The sequence below is a fragment of the Carassius carassius genome, chromosome 20 (genome assembly GCF_963082965.1).
Source record: "Carassius carassius chromosome 20, fCarCar2.1, whole genome shotgun sequence".
NCBI classification, from domain to species: domain Eukaryota; kingdom Metazoa; phylum Chordata; class Actinopteri; order Cypriniformes; family Cyprinidae; genus Carassius; species Carassius carassius.
In genome coordinates, this window is record NC_081774.1 from 3628977 (window position 1) to 3649351 (window position 20375).

A 20375-nucleotide genomic window follows, 5' to 3' on the forward strand; every position below is an offset into this window, starting at 1 on the left:
TGAAGTTGCAAAATATTGCAGCAAATCTAAATTGTTCCTATTGATCCAAACGTATCACTTTCTCCTGGTGTGCCTGCCCTCGTATTTTTCATTGCATTTCAAAGTTGTATATATGAGTCAAAATTCAACTTCTTCCACGCAAGCAACTTTCATATTAGGCTTGATCATCTTCAGTGTCACTCATACTAACCCACACTGTGGTATTTTAGGGTTGCTTAGCGTAATTTTGTGACCCACTTATCACAGTCTGTCACCTCGTCACACTACTGTGCTGTTTGTCTGTGTTTATCTTAAAATGAGTCAAATCTGAAGCATCCTACACTGAGGGAATCTTTGAGGCTTTTACATAATAAAAATTGTAAGATAAGTTGGAAATTAAGATTTTAAGATGCCAGACTTATTTGAAATACTGTATTTTTCGGACTATAGGTCGCACTGTACTATAAGTCACATTTATTTAGAACCAAGCACCAAGAGAAAACATTACCGTCTCCAGCTGCCAGAGGGCGCTCTATGCTGCTCAGTGGTAGACTACAGGAGCACTGAGCAGCATAGAGCGCCCTCTCGTGGCTGGAGAAGGTAATGTTTTCTATTGGTTCATTTATCTCGGTTCATGTCAAATTAATTTTGATAAATAAGTCGCACCTGACTATAAGTCGCAGGACCAGCCAAACTATGAAAAAAAGTGCGACTTATAGTCCGGAAAATACGGTACTTAAATATTTTTTCCTGGCAGACCAGAATATTGATTTGGGCTTCAAATGTGTGTGTGTTTGTGTTGTTTGGCACGCTCAGACTGGGAGGCCCGAATTGACAGTCACGGTCGTGTGTTCTATGTGGATCACATTAACCGGACTACCACTTGGCAACGACCGACGTCCGCAGCCACGCCGGATGGCCTGCGCAGGTCTGGTTCCGTCCAACAGATGGAGCAGCTCAACAGGAGGTAAACAGCACTGTGTTCTAATAACAACAGTGTCGTGTGTATACCAACATTTTTAGAATCTAGAATACAGATCAGTTGAATTGCATTCATGGTGCATCTTCAGAAGTTTCACTGACTCCGTATGTTTAATTTGTTTAGCTCTGACTCTCAGATCTGATTGGATGTGGCATGTTGCAGTGTTACCAATGCACCTACTGGTTTCAACAGGAATCTGCCCACATTTAGGCTGATGAACTATATTACTTTTATTACTAATTGTTTTATTCATTTTTAATGATGTATTTAATGAACATATGAGTCTTTTATCATTTAACGCTTTTCCATTGATTTAGAAACGAGTAATTTGGCAAAAAGTCATCTTTTTACTTAATATTATTATTGTCTTGTTTTACTGTACAAGTATATAAGCATTTTAAGTCAAGATACATTTGAGATGCAAAATGAAACAAAATATGAAGTGGCAGATTTATTAGCAGCATGCACCAGTGCAAAACAAAAACAAATGCTGACGGGATTTGCTGAAGATGTGAAGTTAAAAAAATGTAATGAGAAAGTGTGGGCACGGGTATTTTTGTGGATGACTTTTAATATATGTATTTCATATGTATTTGTAGGAGTTTATCTTTCAGTGAATGCAAAATTTATTGGAGGAGAGTATTTAAATGAATAATGCAACATGTTTAGCTAAAACTTACAGTAGTCAGTTTACTGGTATTTGTGCCGTTATTTAAAACATAAAAAAAAAATTCAAAGAGGAAACAATTATATTTTTCTTGCCCCATTGACAGATTTTACTTTTTTTTTCTTGATGTAAGCATATACCTTACTTAATTTTGATGCATTACTTTAACTTTTGAAACTGTGGTAAAATCACTATATTGGTCAGAATCATGTGGTTTGTATTTAGCAGAGTATGACTGACTCTGTTGCTGTAGTTTAAAATAAGATATAGAAAAAAATATCACAAAAAAAAAATATTGCAAAATAGGCACATTGCAATAAAATCTACAGCAGCCTTTGTAAAAATACTCAAAGTCTATAATTCATTTTCCAGTGATTTCACTTTTTGGGTCAAATGTTGACATTTTCTATAAACCACGCACGTCCACATGGGCTTATAAACATGCACTCTTTTGCCACCTATAGGACAAAAATAAAGGTGCTTCATCATGTTTCCATTTTGAGTGTAATTAAACGCTGTTTATTTACTAGTCCACAAGCAATAGATGAGAATTAGTTAATTAATTGACATTTAGATTGTTCTCAAAGCACACAGCTTTACTGAACCATTGAGCAGCAAAAGGAATTAATGTAAGTGAGGGGGTTTGGTTAGAAATATCATAAAAGATTCTTTACAATGGGAGTCATACTGTACCAATATTAGTGACTAATAACAGCAATACTCGGGTTCCTATCAGGTACCAGACCATCCAGAGGACGATGGCCACAGAGAGGAGAGATGAGGAGTCGGGCAGCCCCCGCAACGAGAGAACAGCCAACACCGAGACCGACTCGCCTCCACAGACAGCCGGTAACTTCACACTCATCAAACTGAATGGAAATCATTTACTCATGTCAGTCAAAACCTGTTGATTTTTTGTGTTTTCTTTTTTGTGCAATCTCCGATGCAGAATTCTCTTTTCTTGACCATTTGATCATTTCTCCAGCTACCAAATAGAGTATAATTTTCACATTTTACCCTGTTTAAATCCATTTGCAGAAAATTTTTAAAAACCTTGCAGATTCCATCTGGACCTGCTTATCTGCTTATAACAAATGTAGACAGTAATCAATGGCTGTCAAGTGTGAAAAATCACTTAAAAGTAGCAAGTTCTTTGTGGAAAATTGGCTACTGGCTGAAAATTAATTCATAAGTAAGTTAAAAATGCCTTTTTAAATCTACATGTGAGAAATACTATTAATAAATAGGAACTAAACAAAGAACTTGTCAGTGTGGTTGGTTTGACCTTGCAGAAGAATAAACATTTGTATTGTTTTTATTCATTTTAATTGATATTTTTGTCTTTTAAGAGTTAAGGAGAGACACTCCGTGTTCTCCGGGTCACTGTCAGAAGATCACGTTACTGCTGCAGAGTCCAGCAGTCAAATTCATCACTCACCCAGAGTTCTTCACGGTTCTCCACGCAAATTATGTGAGTTTGCACCACTTTGCACACTATTCATTCGTTCTCCCTCTAGAGATCTTTCAAAAATTTGGCGTCAGTAAGATTTTTCTTACAGAAGAATATAAAGACTTTTATTTAGCAGGAACATTATAATAAATAATAAATTAATAAACCCCCCTCCCCCCAACACAATTTCCACAAAAATGTACAACAGCAAAACTGTTTTCAACATTGATAATAATAAGAAAAGTTTCTTTAGCAGCAAATCAGCACATTAGAATGATTTCTGAAAGATCATGTGAGTAATAATGCTGAAAATTCAGCTTTGCATTTTATAATCAAATAGAAAACAGTTGTTTTAAATGGTAGTAATATTTCACAGTATTGCTGTATTCATTTTTGATCAAATGAATACAGCCATGGTAAGCATAAAATTTTTTGGAAAAACATAAATAAATCTTGCAGACCCAAACTTTGGCGGTGCACGTGTTTTAATGAAGAAGTTTATGCTAGTGTCATGTTAACATTATCTTTTTTTTTATTGTTGTCAAACGGTTAATCGCATCCAAAATAAAAGTTTACATTATAAATGCATGTGTACTGTGTATATTTATCGTGTATATATAAATACACACACATACAGTATATATTTTGAAAATATTTGCATGTATATACATTTATATTCTTATATTTTGTATTATACATTTCCTACTGTAAATATATGACAACTTCATTGTGACGAGTGGGGCGGGGCCGAGGGACATGGGAGCGAGGCCGGTGGAGTGATTGGAGATGAGCTACACCTGTTCGACCCACCGGTCTCGAGGCCCACGGAGGAGATGGAAGGATATAAAACTGGAGCGACGACAGTGAAGGACGAGAGAGGACCAGGCCTGGGCTTTTAGTTGTGTTTTGTTTTTTTTTTGTTTTTTTTTAATAAAGCAAAATAAACACAAAACAGCGCACCAGCCCCTCACGGATGACTGGTGCGTGCAAATTAAAACCAAAACACAACTAAAAGCCCAGGCCTGGTCCTCTCTCGTCCTTCACTGTCGTCGCTCCAGTTTTATATCCTTCCATCTCCTCCGTGGGCCTCGAGACCGGTGGGTCGAACAGGTGTAGCTCATCTCCAATCACTCCACCGGCCTCGCTCCCATGTCCCTCGGCCCCGCCCCACTCGTCACATTCATATTTCAACAATTCATTTGGAAAAAGGGTTTTTTCTCAGTATTTTATTTTTTTGCTCTCAGATTCCAGATTTTCAAATAGTCGATCTCAGCCAAATATTGTGCAATACTAACAAATTGTTTCAGCGTTCAGATTATGTATAAAACTCAATTTCTAAAATTGACACTTAAGACTGTTTTAAGGTTTTGTGGGTCACATATTATGTAGACAAAAACTTATATTTTGGATGCGATTAATCATTTTACAAAAAAAAAATTTCTTTCTTACAGGGGGCGTATCGTATGTTCACAAACAGCTCGTGTCTAAAACACATGGTCCTCAAGATCAGGCGTGATGCCCGAAACTTTGAGCGGTACCAGCACAACCGTGACCTGGTGACCTTTTTAAACCGGTTTGCTGATGCTCAGCTGGAGCTGCCGCGGGGCTGGGAGATCAAAACAGACCCGCAGGGGAAGGTACCTCACATCACGCTCTTCCTAACATCTCACCTCAGTGTACATCAAGCCTTTACTTCAACGCTCTCTCCTTCACTTTTCTCCACAGTCGTTCTTCGTAGACCACAACAGCCGTGCCACAACCTTCATTGATCCCAGGATCCCCTTGCAGAACGGCAGATTGCCGAACCACCTGACGCACCGCCAGCACCTGCAGAGATTACGCAGCTACAGCGCAGGAGAGGTCAGACACACTCACAATCTAGAGACAATCTGTCTCCTGTGACTTCATACTGTGCTGATTTCTCCTCATGACTGTTAAATCATTTATTTATTCATTTCCACATTCATTCCAGGCATCTGAGGTGTCGCGCACCCGAGGGGTGTCCTTGTTAGCCAGGCCTGGAAACAGCCTGGTAGCATCCATTCGAAGCCAAGGCCAGCAGGAGCCAGTGCCATTAGGTATGAACCATTCACAAATAACACAAAAACTGACATTAATATTACAATTACCATGATCATAACCAAAGAAACTCAATGTACCATAATCAGTATTGGGGAGTAATGCATTACAAGTAATGCGAGTTATGTAATCAAATTACTTTTTTCAAGTAACGTTAACTAGTAAAGTAACACGTTACTTTTTTTAAATAAAAGTAATGCCAGTTACTTTGTTTCCCATTTATTGACTGACAAGTCTCCTGTCCCCATATTGGGAGAAATCGAAAGTGCAGAGGTGTTGTGTGAACATGATGTAGTTCTAGACTGAGTGTGAATGTGCATTAATTCATCCCACTCGCAAAAAAAAAAAAACTGATTTAGTTTATCAAAATGAATTAAAACAGTGAAATGCAAACTCAGAATATGACGCAAACCTGTAATAATTAAAAATGTTAAATAACACGAATGTATCTAATCCCATTTTTTTAACTAATGTCTTTGTTGCTGACCATACTAATAAGCAAAATGACTTTAGATAAACTAACAATTGTGCTGAATTGTTTTTTTTTATTGCTGAAGAGTGTTGAATCTTCTTCTCCTGTGTTCTACTGTACAGACGCGAATTTATTTTTCCTTCAGCCTGAGGTTTATTCATTACACTTTTTGGTGTGAAAGGGCTTTTACATTAGCTATAAATTAAACTTCTTATTAAAAACAATCAAGCCCTGCTCATATCTAAAAAGTAATGCGAAAGTAACGCAAAAGTAATGTAATTAGTTACTTTTTAAGGGAGTAACGCAAAATATTGTAATGCATTACTTTTGTACTACTTTTCTTGAATACTTTTCCATTTGTTTCCCAGCATACAATGATAAGATTGTAGCGTTTTTACGGCAGCCAAACATCTTTGAGGTGCTACAGGAACGACAGCCGAGCCTGGCGAGGAATCACTCACTCAAGTATGACCCTACACTTTCCTCGGGTACTGTAACAAATACATCATTGGTACTTCCAAACAGTTCCAAACAGGGTGTGTTTATTATGTCTGTAGGGAAAAGGTGTATCACATCCGAACCGAAGGCACACAGAGACTGGAGAAGCTGTCGTGTGATGCTGACCTGGTCATGCTGTTAAGGTGAAGCTCCCTACTTCCTATGAACTGGCAGTGTTAAAAAAATATTATTATTAATGCACAGGCAGTGTTTCCTGAGAGTAAAATTGATAATGTCATGCATGATGTTTTCAGAATGTGTTTTGCTCTGCTTTTCAGTTTGTTTGAGGAGGACATCATGTCTTATGTTCCTCTCACATCATTTCACCCCGGGTTCAGCTTCTCTCCACGCTGCTCTCCTGGTTCCTCTCCTCAAAACTCTCCAGGTGAGTCAGCTGAGAGCTTAAACACAGGCCTTCAGATGCTCTGCAGAATGCATTGTTTGCAAATCAAAAAATTCCTAGGCCTCATTTGCACCTTCCAGTAATATACTTCTCAAAAGCTTAAAGTAAAATCTCCTAGACTCCTAAACTTTTTTAGAAGCACATAAAAAAATATTGATGAGCAATAAAAATGTATCAAATAATGTGTTGCTCTTAGGACGTGGATATTTAAAAGTGTTATTATTATAAAAATGTATTAGAATGCTAAAAGTACACTAGGTGTTTGAGACTTTTATTTTGAAATGTGTATGCTTTACTATTGCATATTTACTATTGCTCATTCAAAAAGATGAAGGTGATAAAATATGCACTCTCACAACCATCTATATCATTAAACATTGTCATAATTCATCAACAGTAGATCCTAAGCAATCTTTTGAGATAAATGCACGCTGTTCATTTATTGCAAACTCTTCTAAAGCTGCAATCCAGTAGAACTGAAGTCATAGGCCCGGTTTCATAGACGGGGCTTAGCCTAAACCAGGATTAGGCCATAGTTCAATTAGGACATTTAAGTAATTTTTATAAACATTCCTTCGAAAAAAGTATTACTGGTGTGCATCTTAAGACAAAATAAAAGCACTGACATGTTTTAAAATCAGTCGGTGCATGTTTCTTTTCGATAAAACAGCTCAGATTTACATTTTAGTCTAGGACTAGGCTTAAGCCTTGTCTGTGAAACTGGGGGATAGTCTTTTAAAGATTTTTTCCCCAAAATTTAAGACCTCCTAAAATGTTAAGACCTTTGTTATACAATTTCATATATTAATTATTGCTGACCTTACATTTCATAGACTTTTCTCATTTATACACATGGATCTAAATACATTTTACAGTTTATCTATTTTAGTCACAAATGTTTGAGCCCCAAATATGTGTCTCTCACCACCTTTGTAAGACACATTACCCATACACATCCATATTTACCAGTGGATTAGGATCCGAGATGGATGTTAACACCAGTTGCTCTTAAATTAATTTATTTACATGAAGAAGCTCAAGTTTGCATGGAAAGTCCACTCGTAGTTGATTGACACGCTCTGATCTGCTCTGATAAAGGCTTCCTTGAGCGAACTCCTCTCGTTCCAGCCTGCTGTCTGTCTGGTGAGAGCTCTCCAGGTCAGCCGCTCTCCAGCCTTAAATACTGTCCCAACCCAGCTGCCCCAGCACATTTACAGACCCCAAGCCTTACAAACCTTCGTCTGCCATGTTTCCTTCTGTCCTAAAGTGGTTAACTAGTCTGTTTGCTAGAACTTGACTGCTGTGCATGTTTGGACAAACCAGATAAAAACGACTGAAGACAAAACTGTCCTCTGAAACATTATCAAACATCCTTGCCCTGAAATATGTCTTTTACTTAATGAAAAGAATCATCATCTCCCCTTTTTGTGTTTGTTCTCAAGGTGAACTCTTTCCGAGTTGTTTGATGGCCTGCTGATCCTTGACAGTCTTTCCTTGATGACTGATATTTATAGTAAGCTAGATTTGACATCTGTGGTGATGATTTGTGACTGTCTTTTAGGGACCCAGAGGGCTCGGGCTCCAGCGCCCTACCGCAGAGATTTTGAAGCCAAACTGCGCAACTTCTACAGGAAGCTGGAGGCAAAGGGCTACGGGCAAGGACCCGGCAAGATTAAGTGCGAAGTCTCTTCTGCTCACCAAGGCTGCAGTTATTTGATCAAAAATGCAGTAAAATTGTGAAAAATCATTAGAATTTTAAATAACTGTTTTCTGTTTTAATATTTTAAAATGTAATTTATTCCTTTGATGCAAAGCTGATTTTTTAGCATCATTACTCCGTGTCACATGATAATTCAGAACTCATTCTAATATGCTGTTTTTCTACTCAAGAATGTATTATTATTAATGTTCAAAACAGTTTTTGCTGATTTGAAATACACATATTTTGAACCTTATTAATTGTATGTGTCCTTGATGGATCAAAGTATTCATTTAATTTACAAAACATTTAGAAAGTTGATGTATGCATGTGCACTGAGCAAATACTAAATATGTTAACAGATGCTAAAAAATAGGATCTGCCAGATAAATGTCCTTCAGTTCTCACTTCATGTTGTTTTATAGATTGATCGTCAGAAGAGATCATCTGTTGGAAGGAACATTTAACCAGGTCATGGCCTACTCCCGTAAAGAGCTCCAGAGAAACAAGCTGTACATCACCTTTGTTGGAGAGGAAGGGTGAGGAAGATGAAGACTGATATCAACACATTAAATGAGCACCTTTCACTGAATATATTCTCAAATTGACTGAAACACTTAAAGCAAACAAGGCCACTAGTACATTTCAGAAGTGACACAAAGGGGGATTAACAAATAAAAAAAGACAAATATATTTGTACATAAAATATAGAGTCTTTTAATAGTTTTAAATGGTTATGTGATACTATTTTAATTCAGAAATCACAAACACAGAGGAAAGGCAGTAGTTATGTGTGTTATATCGTAATTCTGCTTTCTTTCCAGACTGGACTACAGCGGTCCATCGCGGGAGTTTTACTTCCTGCTATCTCAGGAGCTGTTTAACCCTTACTATGGCCTGTTTGAATACTCCGCTAACGACACATACACTGTCCAGATCAGCCCCATGTCTGCTTTTGTGGAAAACCATTTGGAATGGTGAGGTTCTTTCCACTTCCTTCCAAGGAATTCCACTTCCTGTGTGGTATGAGAACGCACACTGAATTGTCATTGACAGAGAAATAAAGAGTGATGTCATTGGCTGCTCTCACAGGCTGCTGTTGTTATTGACCGCATGATGTGATGTGTTTTTCAGGTTTCGTTTCAGCGGTCGCATTCTTGGCCTGGCTTTGATTCATCAGTATTTGTTGGACGCCTTCTTCACCCGCCCTTTTTATAAAGCTCTCCTCAGACTGTGAGTGGACCAGATACCACTTAATGCTTTCAACTACATGCAGAATTTGAAAATGGTTTCAAAATTGACAAATTGTGAGCGTGTGGTGTTCTATGCAATTGTTTTGTAATTTATTTCTTGCTAATTCTCAGCATTACTTCAGTCTACAGTGTCACTACTATGCATATTTGCTGCTCAATGAACATTCGTACATTTAGAACATATGTTAAAAACTCATATTTTCATGTAAACAGTGATATATATATATATATATATTTTTTTTTTGCCATTTAAAAGAACAGCATTTACTTTTTTTAGATGTACTTTTTAATTACATCTTTGCTGAATAAATGCATTGGCTGTTACTGGCCCCAACATTTTTAACAACTGTTTTTGTGCACCCACAAATCAAATCAGTAATTGACCGAAATGGGATTTTCAGTAGTCAATAGGAAGCAGATATCTAATGGAAAGTTACAGAGAATTCAGTTGTTTTTTGACAGCTATGTCAATGTCAAAAATGTACCTAAATTTACTCCATTGCAAATTTACAAGAACAAAATGACACATGAATGAATTTAAATGTCTTAAATTAATGTTTATTTTTTTCACACAGTTTACTTAAAATTCATATATATTTATATGTATATATTTTATGAACAGAAAACAATTAAACAAAGTAAATCTGTTAATCAATTAAGTGGCCATAAGCACCATAACCTTGAATTAATCCCAAATATCAGTCGATCTGTTGGCCAGACCAGTCTATCAGTCTAGCACAGGGACAGGCGACATCGGTCCTGGCAGAGTTTAGCTCTACCTCTAATCAAACACACCTGAACAAGCTAATCTAGGTATTTAGGATCACTAAGGGTACAGACAAGTGAGGTTTTTTCTCAGGGTTGGAGCTTAACTCTGCAGGACATTGGCACTCCAGGACCGACGTTGCGTACCCCTGGTCTGGCACTTATCAGAATACAATATCCTATAAAGTATTAAATGTAAAAGCACATTTTTATTGTTACCCTGTCTGCAGAGCCACAGATCTCAGTGATCTGGAGTACCTGGATGAGGAATTTCATCAGAGCTTACAGTGGATGAAGGAAAATGATATCACAGATGTGCTGGATCTCACCTTCACAGTCAATGAGGAAGTGTTCGGACAGGTGTGAGAAACTGAGCCTGCCTTATATATGTGTGTGACCCTGGACCACAAAACTAGTCTTAAGTGTCAATGTTCTGAAATTTAGATTTATACTGAAAAAATAAGCTTTCCATTGATGTATGGTTTATTAGGATCGGCCAATATTTGGCCGAGATACAACTATTTGAAAATCTGGAATCTGAGGGTGCAAAAAAAATCTAAATACTGAGAAAATAACCTTTGAATTTTCCAAATAAATTCTTAGCAATGCATATTACTAATCAAAAATGAAGTTTTGATACATTTACGGTAGGAAATTGACAAAATATCGTCATGGAACATGATCTTTACTTAATATCCTAATGATTTTTTGCATAAAAGAAAAATCAATCATTTTGACCCATACAATGTTTTTTTGGCTATTGCTAAAAATATACCCCAGCGACTTAAGACTGGTTTTGTTTTCCAGGGTCACATATACACTCACTGGCCACTTTATTAGGTACAGCTTGTGTGAGATTCTGTTTGACCCCATGAACACCCTGTGTCTAGGAGCATTGTGAGCCTGTCTGATTTGGATGTAGACTAAAGCATTACTCAAACGGCATGTTTATCTGATTATTGCCAAATGAGGTTGTGCTTATTCAGCTGGTATTTTCCAGACCGTCTTTTCTTTCACTTCTGCAAATGCTATATATATGCAGCAGCACCACCACCAGCAGCCTGAACCGTTGAGAGAAGGCAGGATGGATCCATGCTTTCATGTTCTTCACGCCAAATTCTGACCCCAGCATCTGAATGTCGCAGCAGAAATCTGACTCCTCAGACCAGACAATGTTTTTCCAATCTTCTATTGTCCAAATGTTGGTGATCCTGTGTGAATTGTAGCCTCTGTTTCCTGTTCTTAGCTGACAGGAGCAGCAGTGTGGTCTTTTGCTGCTGTAGCTCATCTGTTTCAGGGGTTCGGCGTGTTGTGCGTTCAGAGATGGTATTCTGGTTGTAACGAGTTATTTGAGTTACTGTTGCCTCTCTATCATCTCTAACCAGTCTGCCCATTCTCCTCTGACCTGACATCAACAAGGCATTTTCTTCCACACAACTGCAGCTCACTGGATAGTTTCTATTTTTCGTACCATTCTCTGCAAACCCTAGAGATAGTTTTTCATTAAAATCCCAGTAGATAGGCAGTTTTTGAAATACTCAAACCAGCCTGACACCAACAGCCATTCTACGTTATAATAAATAAAAAATATATATATATTTAAATATTTTTATATATTTCTAATTATATTGTAATATTAAATCTATAAAAAAATTGGTCATCAATAATAGCATAAATATGTTGCCTTTTTTATTAAACCGCTGCCTAAACATTCCTATGGTTTATAAAAAATTACTTCACTTAACATCAGGTGACTGAGCGGGAGCTGAAGTCCGGTGGGACAAATTTACAGGTGACGGAGAAGAATAAGAAGGAATATATCGAGCGGATGGTGAAGTGGAGGGTGGAGCGCGGTGTCGTCCAGCAGACGCAGGCTCTGGTCCGGGGTTCTCTGGTTCCCTGTCTGCAGAGCCACAGATCTCAGTGATCTGGAGTACCTGGATGAGGAATTTCATCAGAGCTTACAGTGGATGAAGGAAAATGATATCACAGATGTGCTGGATCTCACCTTCACAGTCAATGAGGAAGTGTTCGGACAGGTGTGAGAAACTGAGCCTGCCTTATATATGTGTGTGACCCTGGACCACAAAACTAGTCTTAAGTGTCAATGTTCTGAAATTTAGATTTATACTGAAAAAATAAGCTTTCCATTGATGTATGGTTTATTAGGATCGGCCAATATTTGGCCGAGATACAACTATTTGAAAATCTGGAATCTGAGGGTGCAAAAAAAATCTAAATACTGAGAAAATAACCTTTGAATTTTCCAAATAAATTCTTAGCAATGCATATTACTAATCAAAAATGAAGTTTTGATACATTTACGGTAGGAAATTGACAAAATATCGTCATGGAACATGATCTTTACTTAATATCCTAATGATTTTTTGCATAAAAGAAAAATCAATCATTTTGACCCATACAATGTTTTTTTGGCTATTGCTAAAAATATACCCCAGCGACTTAAGACTGGTTTTGTTTTCCAGGGTCACATATACACTCACTGGCCACTTTATTAGGTACAGCTTGTGTGAGATTCTGTTTGACCCCATGAACACCCTGTGTCTAGGAGCATTGTGAGCCTGTCTGATTTGGATGTAGACTAAAGCATTACTCAAACGGCATGTTTATCTGATTATTGCCAAATGAGGTTGTGCTTATTCAGCTGGTATTTTCCAGACCGTCTTTTCTTTCACTTCTGCAAATGCTATATATATGCAGCAGCACCACCACCAGCAGCCTGAACCGTTGAGAGAAGGCAGGATGGATCCATGCTTTCATGTTCTTCACGCCAAATTCTGACCCCAGCATCTGAATGTCGCAGCAGAAATCTGACTCCTCAGACCAGACAATGTTTTTCCAATCTTCTATTGTCCAAATGTTGGTGATCCTGTGTGAATTGTAGCCTCTGTTTCCTGTTCTTAGCTGACAGGAGCAGCAGTGTGGTCTTTTGCTGCTGTAGCTCATCTGTTTCAGGGGTTCGGCGTGTTGTGCGTTCAGAGATGGTATTCTGGTTGTAACGAGTTATTTGAGTTACTGTTGCCTCTCTATCATCTCTAACCAGTCTGCCCATTCTCCTCTGACCTGACATCAACAAGGCATTTTCTTCCACACAACTGCAGCTCACTGGATAGTTTCTATTTTTCGTACCATTCTCTGCAAACCCTAGAGATAGTTTTTCATTAAAATCCCAGTAGATAGGCAGTTTTTGAAATACTCAAACCAGCCTGACACCAACAGCCATTCTACGTTATAATAAATAAAAAATATATATATATTTAAATATTTTTATATATTTCTAATTATATTGTAATATTAAATCTATAAAAAAATTGGTCATCAATAATAGCATAAATATGTTGCCTTTTTTATTAAACCGCTGCCTAAACATTCCTATGGTTTATAAAAAATTACTTCACTTAACATCAGGTGACTGAGCGGGAGCTGAAGTCCGGTGGGACAAATTTACAGGTGACGGAGAAGAATAAGAAGGAATATATCGAGCGGATGGTGAAGTGGAGGGTGGAGCGCGGTGTCGTCCAGCAGACGCAGGCTCTGGTCCGGGGCTTTTACGAGGTAAACATGCTTCGCTCCTTAAACTCTGCCCGTTTACAGTTAAGTGCTGTCCAAGTAGCCTTGATTTAACCTCTGACCTCTGTGTGTGTGTAGGTGGTGGACTCCCGTCTGGTGTCTGTGTTTGATGCCAGAGAGCTGGAGCTGGTTATTGCAGGAACAGCAGAGATTGATTTAAACGACTGGAGAAACAACACCGAGTACAGAGGAGGTGAGAGGACATGCTGTACATATGCACCAGTACAAAATACATACAACGCTAAAAACACTTGATATGATGGCCGTGCCAATGAAATCCATATGTTGAAGGATACAAGCATATATTGTAACATGGTTATTTTTCTCATTATATTGCATTGTCATTTCAAGACTTTGAATTAATTATATTTTATTTAAGTTTTTATCATATTTTTCCTACATTTCAGTGAATGAATAAGCGGGTCAGTGATTTTCAGTGCTGTCAGAAATGCTTCTTTGGAAAATTTGACCTCTGTCCTGGTTGTGGTCAGGTTATCATGATGGGCATATTGTGATCCGGTGGTTCTGGGGTGCGGTGGAGCGCTTCAATAATGAACAGAGACTGCGTCTGCTTCAGTTTGTGACGGGCACCTCCAGCGTGCCGTACGAGGGCTTCACCGCGCTGCGCGGGAGCAATGGCCTGCGCCGCTTCTGCATCGAGAAATGGGGCAAGATCACATCGCTCCCGAGGTACAGTGACACTCTTTCATCTTTCACAATTCTGATGTTGAAGTGAGTATGAATGGGAAATGTTTACCATGAATTCAGAGAATATCAATAATAAAAGATCCTCTAAGGAATGCAAGCATTAGATTGCTCTACAGATGTTTTTTACAAACTCATTTTGCAATATTAAGATAAACATTGTTTGCATATCCTTTTAATTTCATTTTATTATTTATATTTTTTTTTCATTTTCTGTCCAAATGAAATAAAAAAATTATCAAAATTATAAACCTGTCCTTTTGAATTTTCAGTCATGAAAAAAATTCAAATGTGTAAAAGATATAAAAATATATATTGCTATTTTATTTTATAATATATTCCAGATTTGTTTTACCTTGAAATGGGTTGACTTGTATTTTTTATGTATTTCTCAAGAGTCTGAATAATATTTCCTTTTTTTTTGTTTTCCATGGTTAATAACTAGAACAAACTCTAACAGATAAAAATTAACAATATAATTAATAATATAAATAATTTTAAAATGAACAGTAATTAATGTACATCATTTAAAATTAACAGTAACACTTTTACGGATATTATTAATTTCTTTAACATTATTTATATTATCAATTAATGTAATTTTTTAATCATTGTTATAATTTTTTTATTATTATTTAAAAATAAACAATAATAATTTAAATAACTTAAAATTAATAATATATAATGTAATATACAATTATAATATATAATAAAATATATATAGAATATATTATTATTAATAATAATAAAAATAATAATAGTATTAACATTAGTAATATAATTAAGAATATAAATAATTTGAAATTATTACAATTTATTGATATAATTTAAAATTAATAATATTAATAATAAAAAAATTATAGTATTTATTAATATAATTTAAGATAAACATTAATATATATAATTTATTTTATTTATTTATTTTTTACATTGTTGTAATTAATGATAAACATGACCAGACGTGAAAACAGATTGGTCTTGATTTAAGAGACTCAAGGCCAATCCACAAGAGACTGTCAGATGTGTCATGTCTGTTTCTCAGGGCACACACGTGCTTTAACCGTCTGGATCTTCCGCCGTATCCATCCTACACCATGCTGTACGAGAAAATGCTGATTGCTGTGGAAGAGACCAGCACCTTTGGCCTTGAGTGAGGACTTGAAGCATAAACCACCTTCCTCCCAGTGACCTTTCCATGAACACCGTATGTAATTACCTACTAGCGTGGATTGTGTCCTGTGTTCGTTTCTTTGGTTTGTTCAGGACACCACTGCATGCATCAGTCACCTACGCGGTTAGACAGTGTGTAACGGGTAATAGTGAAAGAGAAGCCTTCCACCTGCTTTAACACTCAGGGCCTCGACCTCCGCTGGAGTCGCTCTCAGTTCACACATCATCATTTCACCACAAACGTCACGGCCAGCATCCTTTCTGTTGGTGCTTTTTTACATTGACAGGAATTGTAAAGTTAAAACCAAATATGCTCACAGAAAATATCTGATCGAGGTGCCGTAATTACTGTAAATGTGTGCACTAGTTCACATAGTCTCACAGATCACGGCATCATCACATGAAGAGACATCACATCGCAGGAGTCAGAGGAGGAAATGGCTAGCCTGAGCCTTGATTTGACACTTTTGATTTATTCCTTTGTACTAATCAATGCATTTAAATATTAAAACCATTAAAGCATCAGACATGTTTAAGGATGTTTAAGGCTTCATGCTGTCTCGTCTGTAACGTTTGAATGAATTTCCAGTGTTGACACATGATTGCTTTCAATGAATTGATGGAACACAGGATGTTTACTAAAATGTCAACACTAAAAAAAAAAAAAAAAAATGTCAACACTAGAAATGAAAAAAAAAAAAAGTCAACACTAAAAGCGAAACACAACAAATCCAATCAGAATATATTTAATGTTAATTATACAGCTGTGTGGAGCGGGGTTTTAAACCACTGAGATTGCACTGTGGGCATCTAGCGTGACAAAACATAAAAACAAAGAACTGAAAATGTCTTGCTCGTTGCGTTTAGATTAGACACTGTGTATAGTGCATAGTGTATAGTGTTTATGGTAACAGCGGTTAATAGTGATCTGAGTCAACAGGAGCAACAACAACCAGTGATGATGCGATGTGGACGTGTATTTTATGTACGGTAAATGAGTAATGCAATGCACTGCCAGCGGAAGTGAAGACATCTTGAAAGTAAATGCTCATAATGAGCAGTTTCATGTGATCCTTTACACACTACTGCAGTTTATATAAACAGTTTCCTTGAGCATATTCATTTTTAGTATTACAATGGAATGATACTTTGCTTTTTTTATTGTATTTTTATGTATTTATTTCAGTTTTCAAAATCAGATGATGGGTGTAAATGTCTGCGCTCCCATTGGCAGTTGCTGCATCAAATTTATTGCACATTTGCATAAAGTTACAATGTTTGTCTAAGCTTTGTCACATCGCCATCACTTTCTGTCACTTAAAATTTACTTAAAAGTTGCTTAAAATTTTCTGATGCCATAATATGCACTCGCTTTCCCTAATGTATATGATATGTGTTCTTGTTTTTCTATTTATATGATGTCTTTTCATGACTTAAATTGGTGTGGGGATTGAAAGAAATGACAGACCAAATAGTAAAAATTGTGCACCACACGTCATGTTCTTCAGAGCGTTTCAGCTGTTTGTGTGTTTGAAGAGCAGTGAGTCATTTATTTATTCAAAAAGGAAATTGGTTTAAATGTCAGGACCGGTTTCTTTGAAATGTCAAGAGATGTTCGTTCTGTGGTTGGCTTATTGGAGACTAGATTCGATTACAGTGCAAGTTTTGATTATTGTTCATGTTTACATTTGAAGATGATGTGAATGTGTGTATTATACATTAAGATGCTCATAAATTGTCTTAACATGATACCATTTAAAGGTGCATGTGTTTCTATCTAATCTACCCTCGATGAATCAGTCTTTTACCTATGTCTCCTAATATTTTGTAAATGGGAACGTTCACCCAAAAATGAAGAAGCATTGTCTGAATATGCAGAAGAATGGGAAAGTCATGCAGATAAGTTATTGTTTTCATTTTTGGGTGAACTGTCCTTTTAATGTGGTGAAGAAGAACAAGCAATCACATCTTTTGATCGTGTCTGAAATGTAATTCTGCTAAAAACAATTGCAGCTCAAAATGAACAACACTCAGCTTAAGATATTAGGAATGTAGAAAGTGAATTTGTATTATTTATCCCAATTAAGAAATTATAAAATGTCTGTATATCACGTGTACATACTTGCTTGAACAGTGTAAAATCGAAATGAATCAATTCAACATCCAACAATTCATCTTTAAAAAAAAAAAAAAACATGTCTTCATACTTACTAATTGCATAATGTTAGTTTTCTCAAATGTATATTACTATGCATATTTGGTTGAAATTGTAAGCAATGCTTCTCTTTGGCGCTTGTGGAAGACGTTTCTTTATTTGTCAAGACACTCGAAGCCATTTGACAGTGAGAGAAATGAGGAGAAGGTTCTGGAACATACTGCCTCTCTATAAACACGGCATTCTGGGAAATGCAGAAGGATTTGGCTCCTGCTTCCACCTCGGACACATACACTAGCCTTCATATGTCTTTTTACACTTTAATCTATGTGTATGGAAGAGAATAAGCGGAAAATGTACAAATGTTTTGAGTTGTGTATTGAGGTCACTTATAGCGCCTCTCTCAGGCTGAGCTCTGTAACTACAGCATTACACTGTTAACGAATGTCAATAAACAATCATTTCTAATGCAGAAGCTGACTCTTGATCCATCAGATGTGGCTGTAAATCTTACTGAATCTGGAAATTTGTACTATTTCTTATTCAAATTAGATTTTAATGTTTATGCTAAGTAGTCAGTCACATTGCCGCTTTAATCAGGTTAGACGCCATTGAATTTAAGGTCTTAGCTCATGTGATTTCACAACGCGCATCTTTAAAACTGTTTTATGGAGATTTTGTCTACTGAAAGGTTTTTGTTTTTCAAAAATATGTTTCATAGACTTATCATGCTGTTATACAACAGTACAATCCATTTAACGCTCTGTACTCAAGTCCTTCACAGCCTTGTTTAATTCCTGTCCAAAAATATAATATAATTAATTATAAAGTATAATTAATTAATGAATTAACATATGTAAGTGTATGTATCTGTAGCCTACTGTGTATAAAGAATAAAGTATTTGCATATAGCCTCAAACAATTAAAAACCCATTTTAATTAATTGCAATAAACGCATTTCTGAAATATTGGAGTAAAAATTTTAAATGATAGTGTTTTAGAAAATGTTATGCAATCCTCATCCCTCAATTTAGTATCTTCAGTCTCCCTTCTCATACTGTTATTCCTGTAATATTCAAGAAAACCTCAAGTGAAATGTGCCAAAACAAGCCAGCATATCTTTCTACAACCATGCATATAATCTACAAAAATATATAAATAACTTTGTCATTTAATGAAGGAATTATACATTTCAATGGGTAAAACACTGTGATGTAATATAAAATATATTGTAAAATCAGATGAAAACAGGAGCGGGTGCTTTTTGGGGATAATGGTGGGATTTTTGAAAGGCTTGAGAGAAGGAGGAAAGTTTGAGACTTGAAGCCCCAACTCGGTCTGTAACCAAGGTTTAGTCAGATTCGAAACAGATTCATAGAAGAGCAGAATGCTAGCGTACTGCACTCACTGCACTATTGTATACTGTTTCACATACTAGCTCTAAAATTATTGTGTCCATAATCACTTTGCATTATCCACCAAAACATGTTTTAAACTGTAGTATGCTACATTTGTGCATCTTAGAAATACAATAGCTGAATTCAGAAAAGCATACTGCTCATTCTATTTGTGCAACATAGGATCAATATTCTGAGGGATTTGTCAGTGTAAAGCCTGTTTTTATAGTCTATGGTGTAAACATGAAAAACCCATTTGAGTGCATTGCATTGTGGGATACAATCTTACTAAGTGTACTGTACTGTAGCTGTGCATTTTGGCAAACATAGTAGGTGCTGCAAACATGCTGCACTGCCTGTGTGAGTAATATATTATTCAATACTAAGACTAATAGATAAAATTAGACTAACCTATAAAATTTCAACGAAGTGCACCTCGAGCTACATACATGTAACACACCAGTGCCTACAAAAAAGTCTCCTGGTTCAAAATCTGAAACCCAACATGAAGTCTGTTATTTTTTTAATTTTGTGTTAAAGTTTTTTGCGCAGTCTTTGCCATTTTCAGGCCTTGTACTTTAGCGGCCTTTGCGATGCTAAATTGTAAAAGATCTAGAGTTTTCGTGAAAGGGCGTGTCCCTGGCGGCCTGACAAAGTTCAGTGTTTTGTCATGAAACAGGACATTGCTGTAACTCTCCAAACTTCACGTTTACTAAGAATACTGGCCTGAAGACATCTAAATGTCAATATTCAGTTAAAATCATAGCGCCACCTGTTACAGGATATGTCATGCTTTACACTAACTCAACTCTGCACCAGACTTCACATGTTTGATAAAAGTCCTGGCCTGAAGACATCTCCCAATATTAAGTTATAATCATAGCACCACCAGCTGGCAGCAGGATGTTTGGCACATATAAATTAGTTTGACATATTCCTCCTATATTTACCACTTTAAATGCATATTGATCACCATTTGCTGTTTTCCTAAAGCCAAGGTGTGACGTGAGCCTGGGTGCGAGGGCCCTTTCATCACTGCTTGCATCTGTAATTATCATCATCATCATAGCTTTAAATGTTTTAAACATTATTTTAACATTTTGGTTTTCT

General features: G+C 36.5%; 1 protein-coding gene across 1 annotated transcript in view; it reads left to right on the top strand.

Moving 5' to 3' along the window:
* The window catches only part of hecw1b (HECT, C2 and WW domain containing E3 ubiquitin protein ligase 1b), a 39229-nt gene extending 20886 nt beyond the window's left edge, over positions 1-18343 (top strand). The window contains exons 11-28 of the mRNA XM_059501198.1: positions 796-946; positions 2365-2477; positions 2978-3099; positions 4530-4715; positions 4804-4938; positions 5051-5156; positions 5998-6094; positions 6187-6270; positions 6406-6512; positions 8092-8206; positions 8655-8768; positions 9054-9206; positions 9364-9462; positions 10478-10607; positions 13677-13823; positions 13917-14031; positions 14330-14528; positions 15586-18343. Coding sequence (XP_059357181.1) covers positions 796-946; positions 2365-2477; positions 2978-3099; positions 4530-4715; positions 4804-4938; positions 5051-5156; positions 5998-6094; positions 6187-6270; positions 6406-6512; positions 8092-8206; positions 8655-8768; positions 9054-9206; positions 9364-9462; positions 10478-10607; positions 13677-13823; positions 13917-14031; positions 14330-14528; positions 15586-15697 — 2285 coding nt within the window. The 3' untranslated portion in view covers positions 15698-18343. The remainder of the gene's footprint in view (positions 1-795; positions 947-2364; positions 2478-2977; positions 3100-4529; positions 4716-4803; positions 4939-5050; positions 5157-5997; positions 6095-6186; positions 6271-6405; positions 6513-8091; positions 8207-8654; positions 8769-9053; positions 9207-9363; positions 9463-10477; positions 10608-13676; positions 13824-13916; positions 14032-14329; positions 14529-15585) is intronic.
* Positions 18344-20375: the final 2032 nt, after the last annotated feature.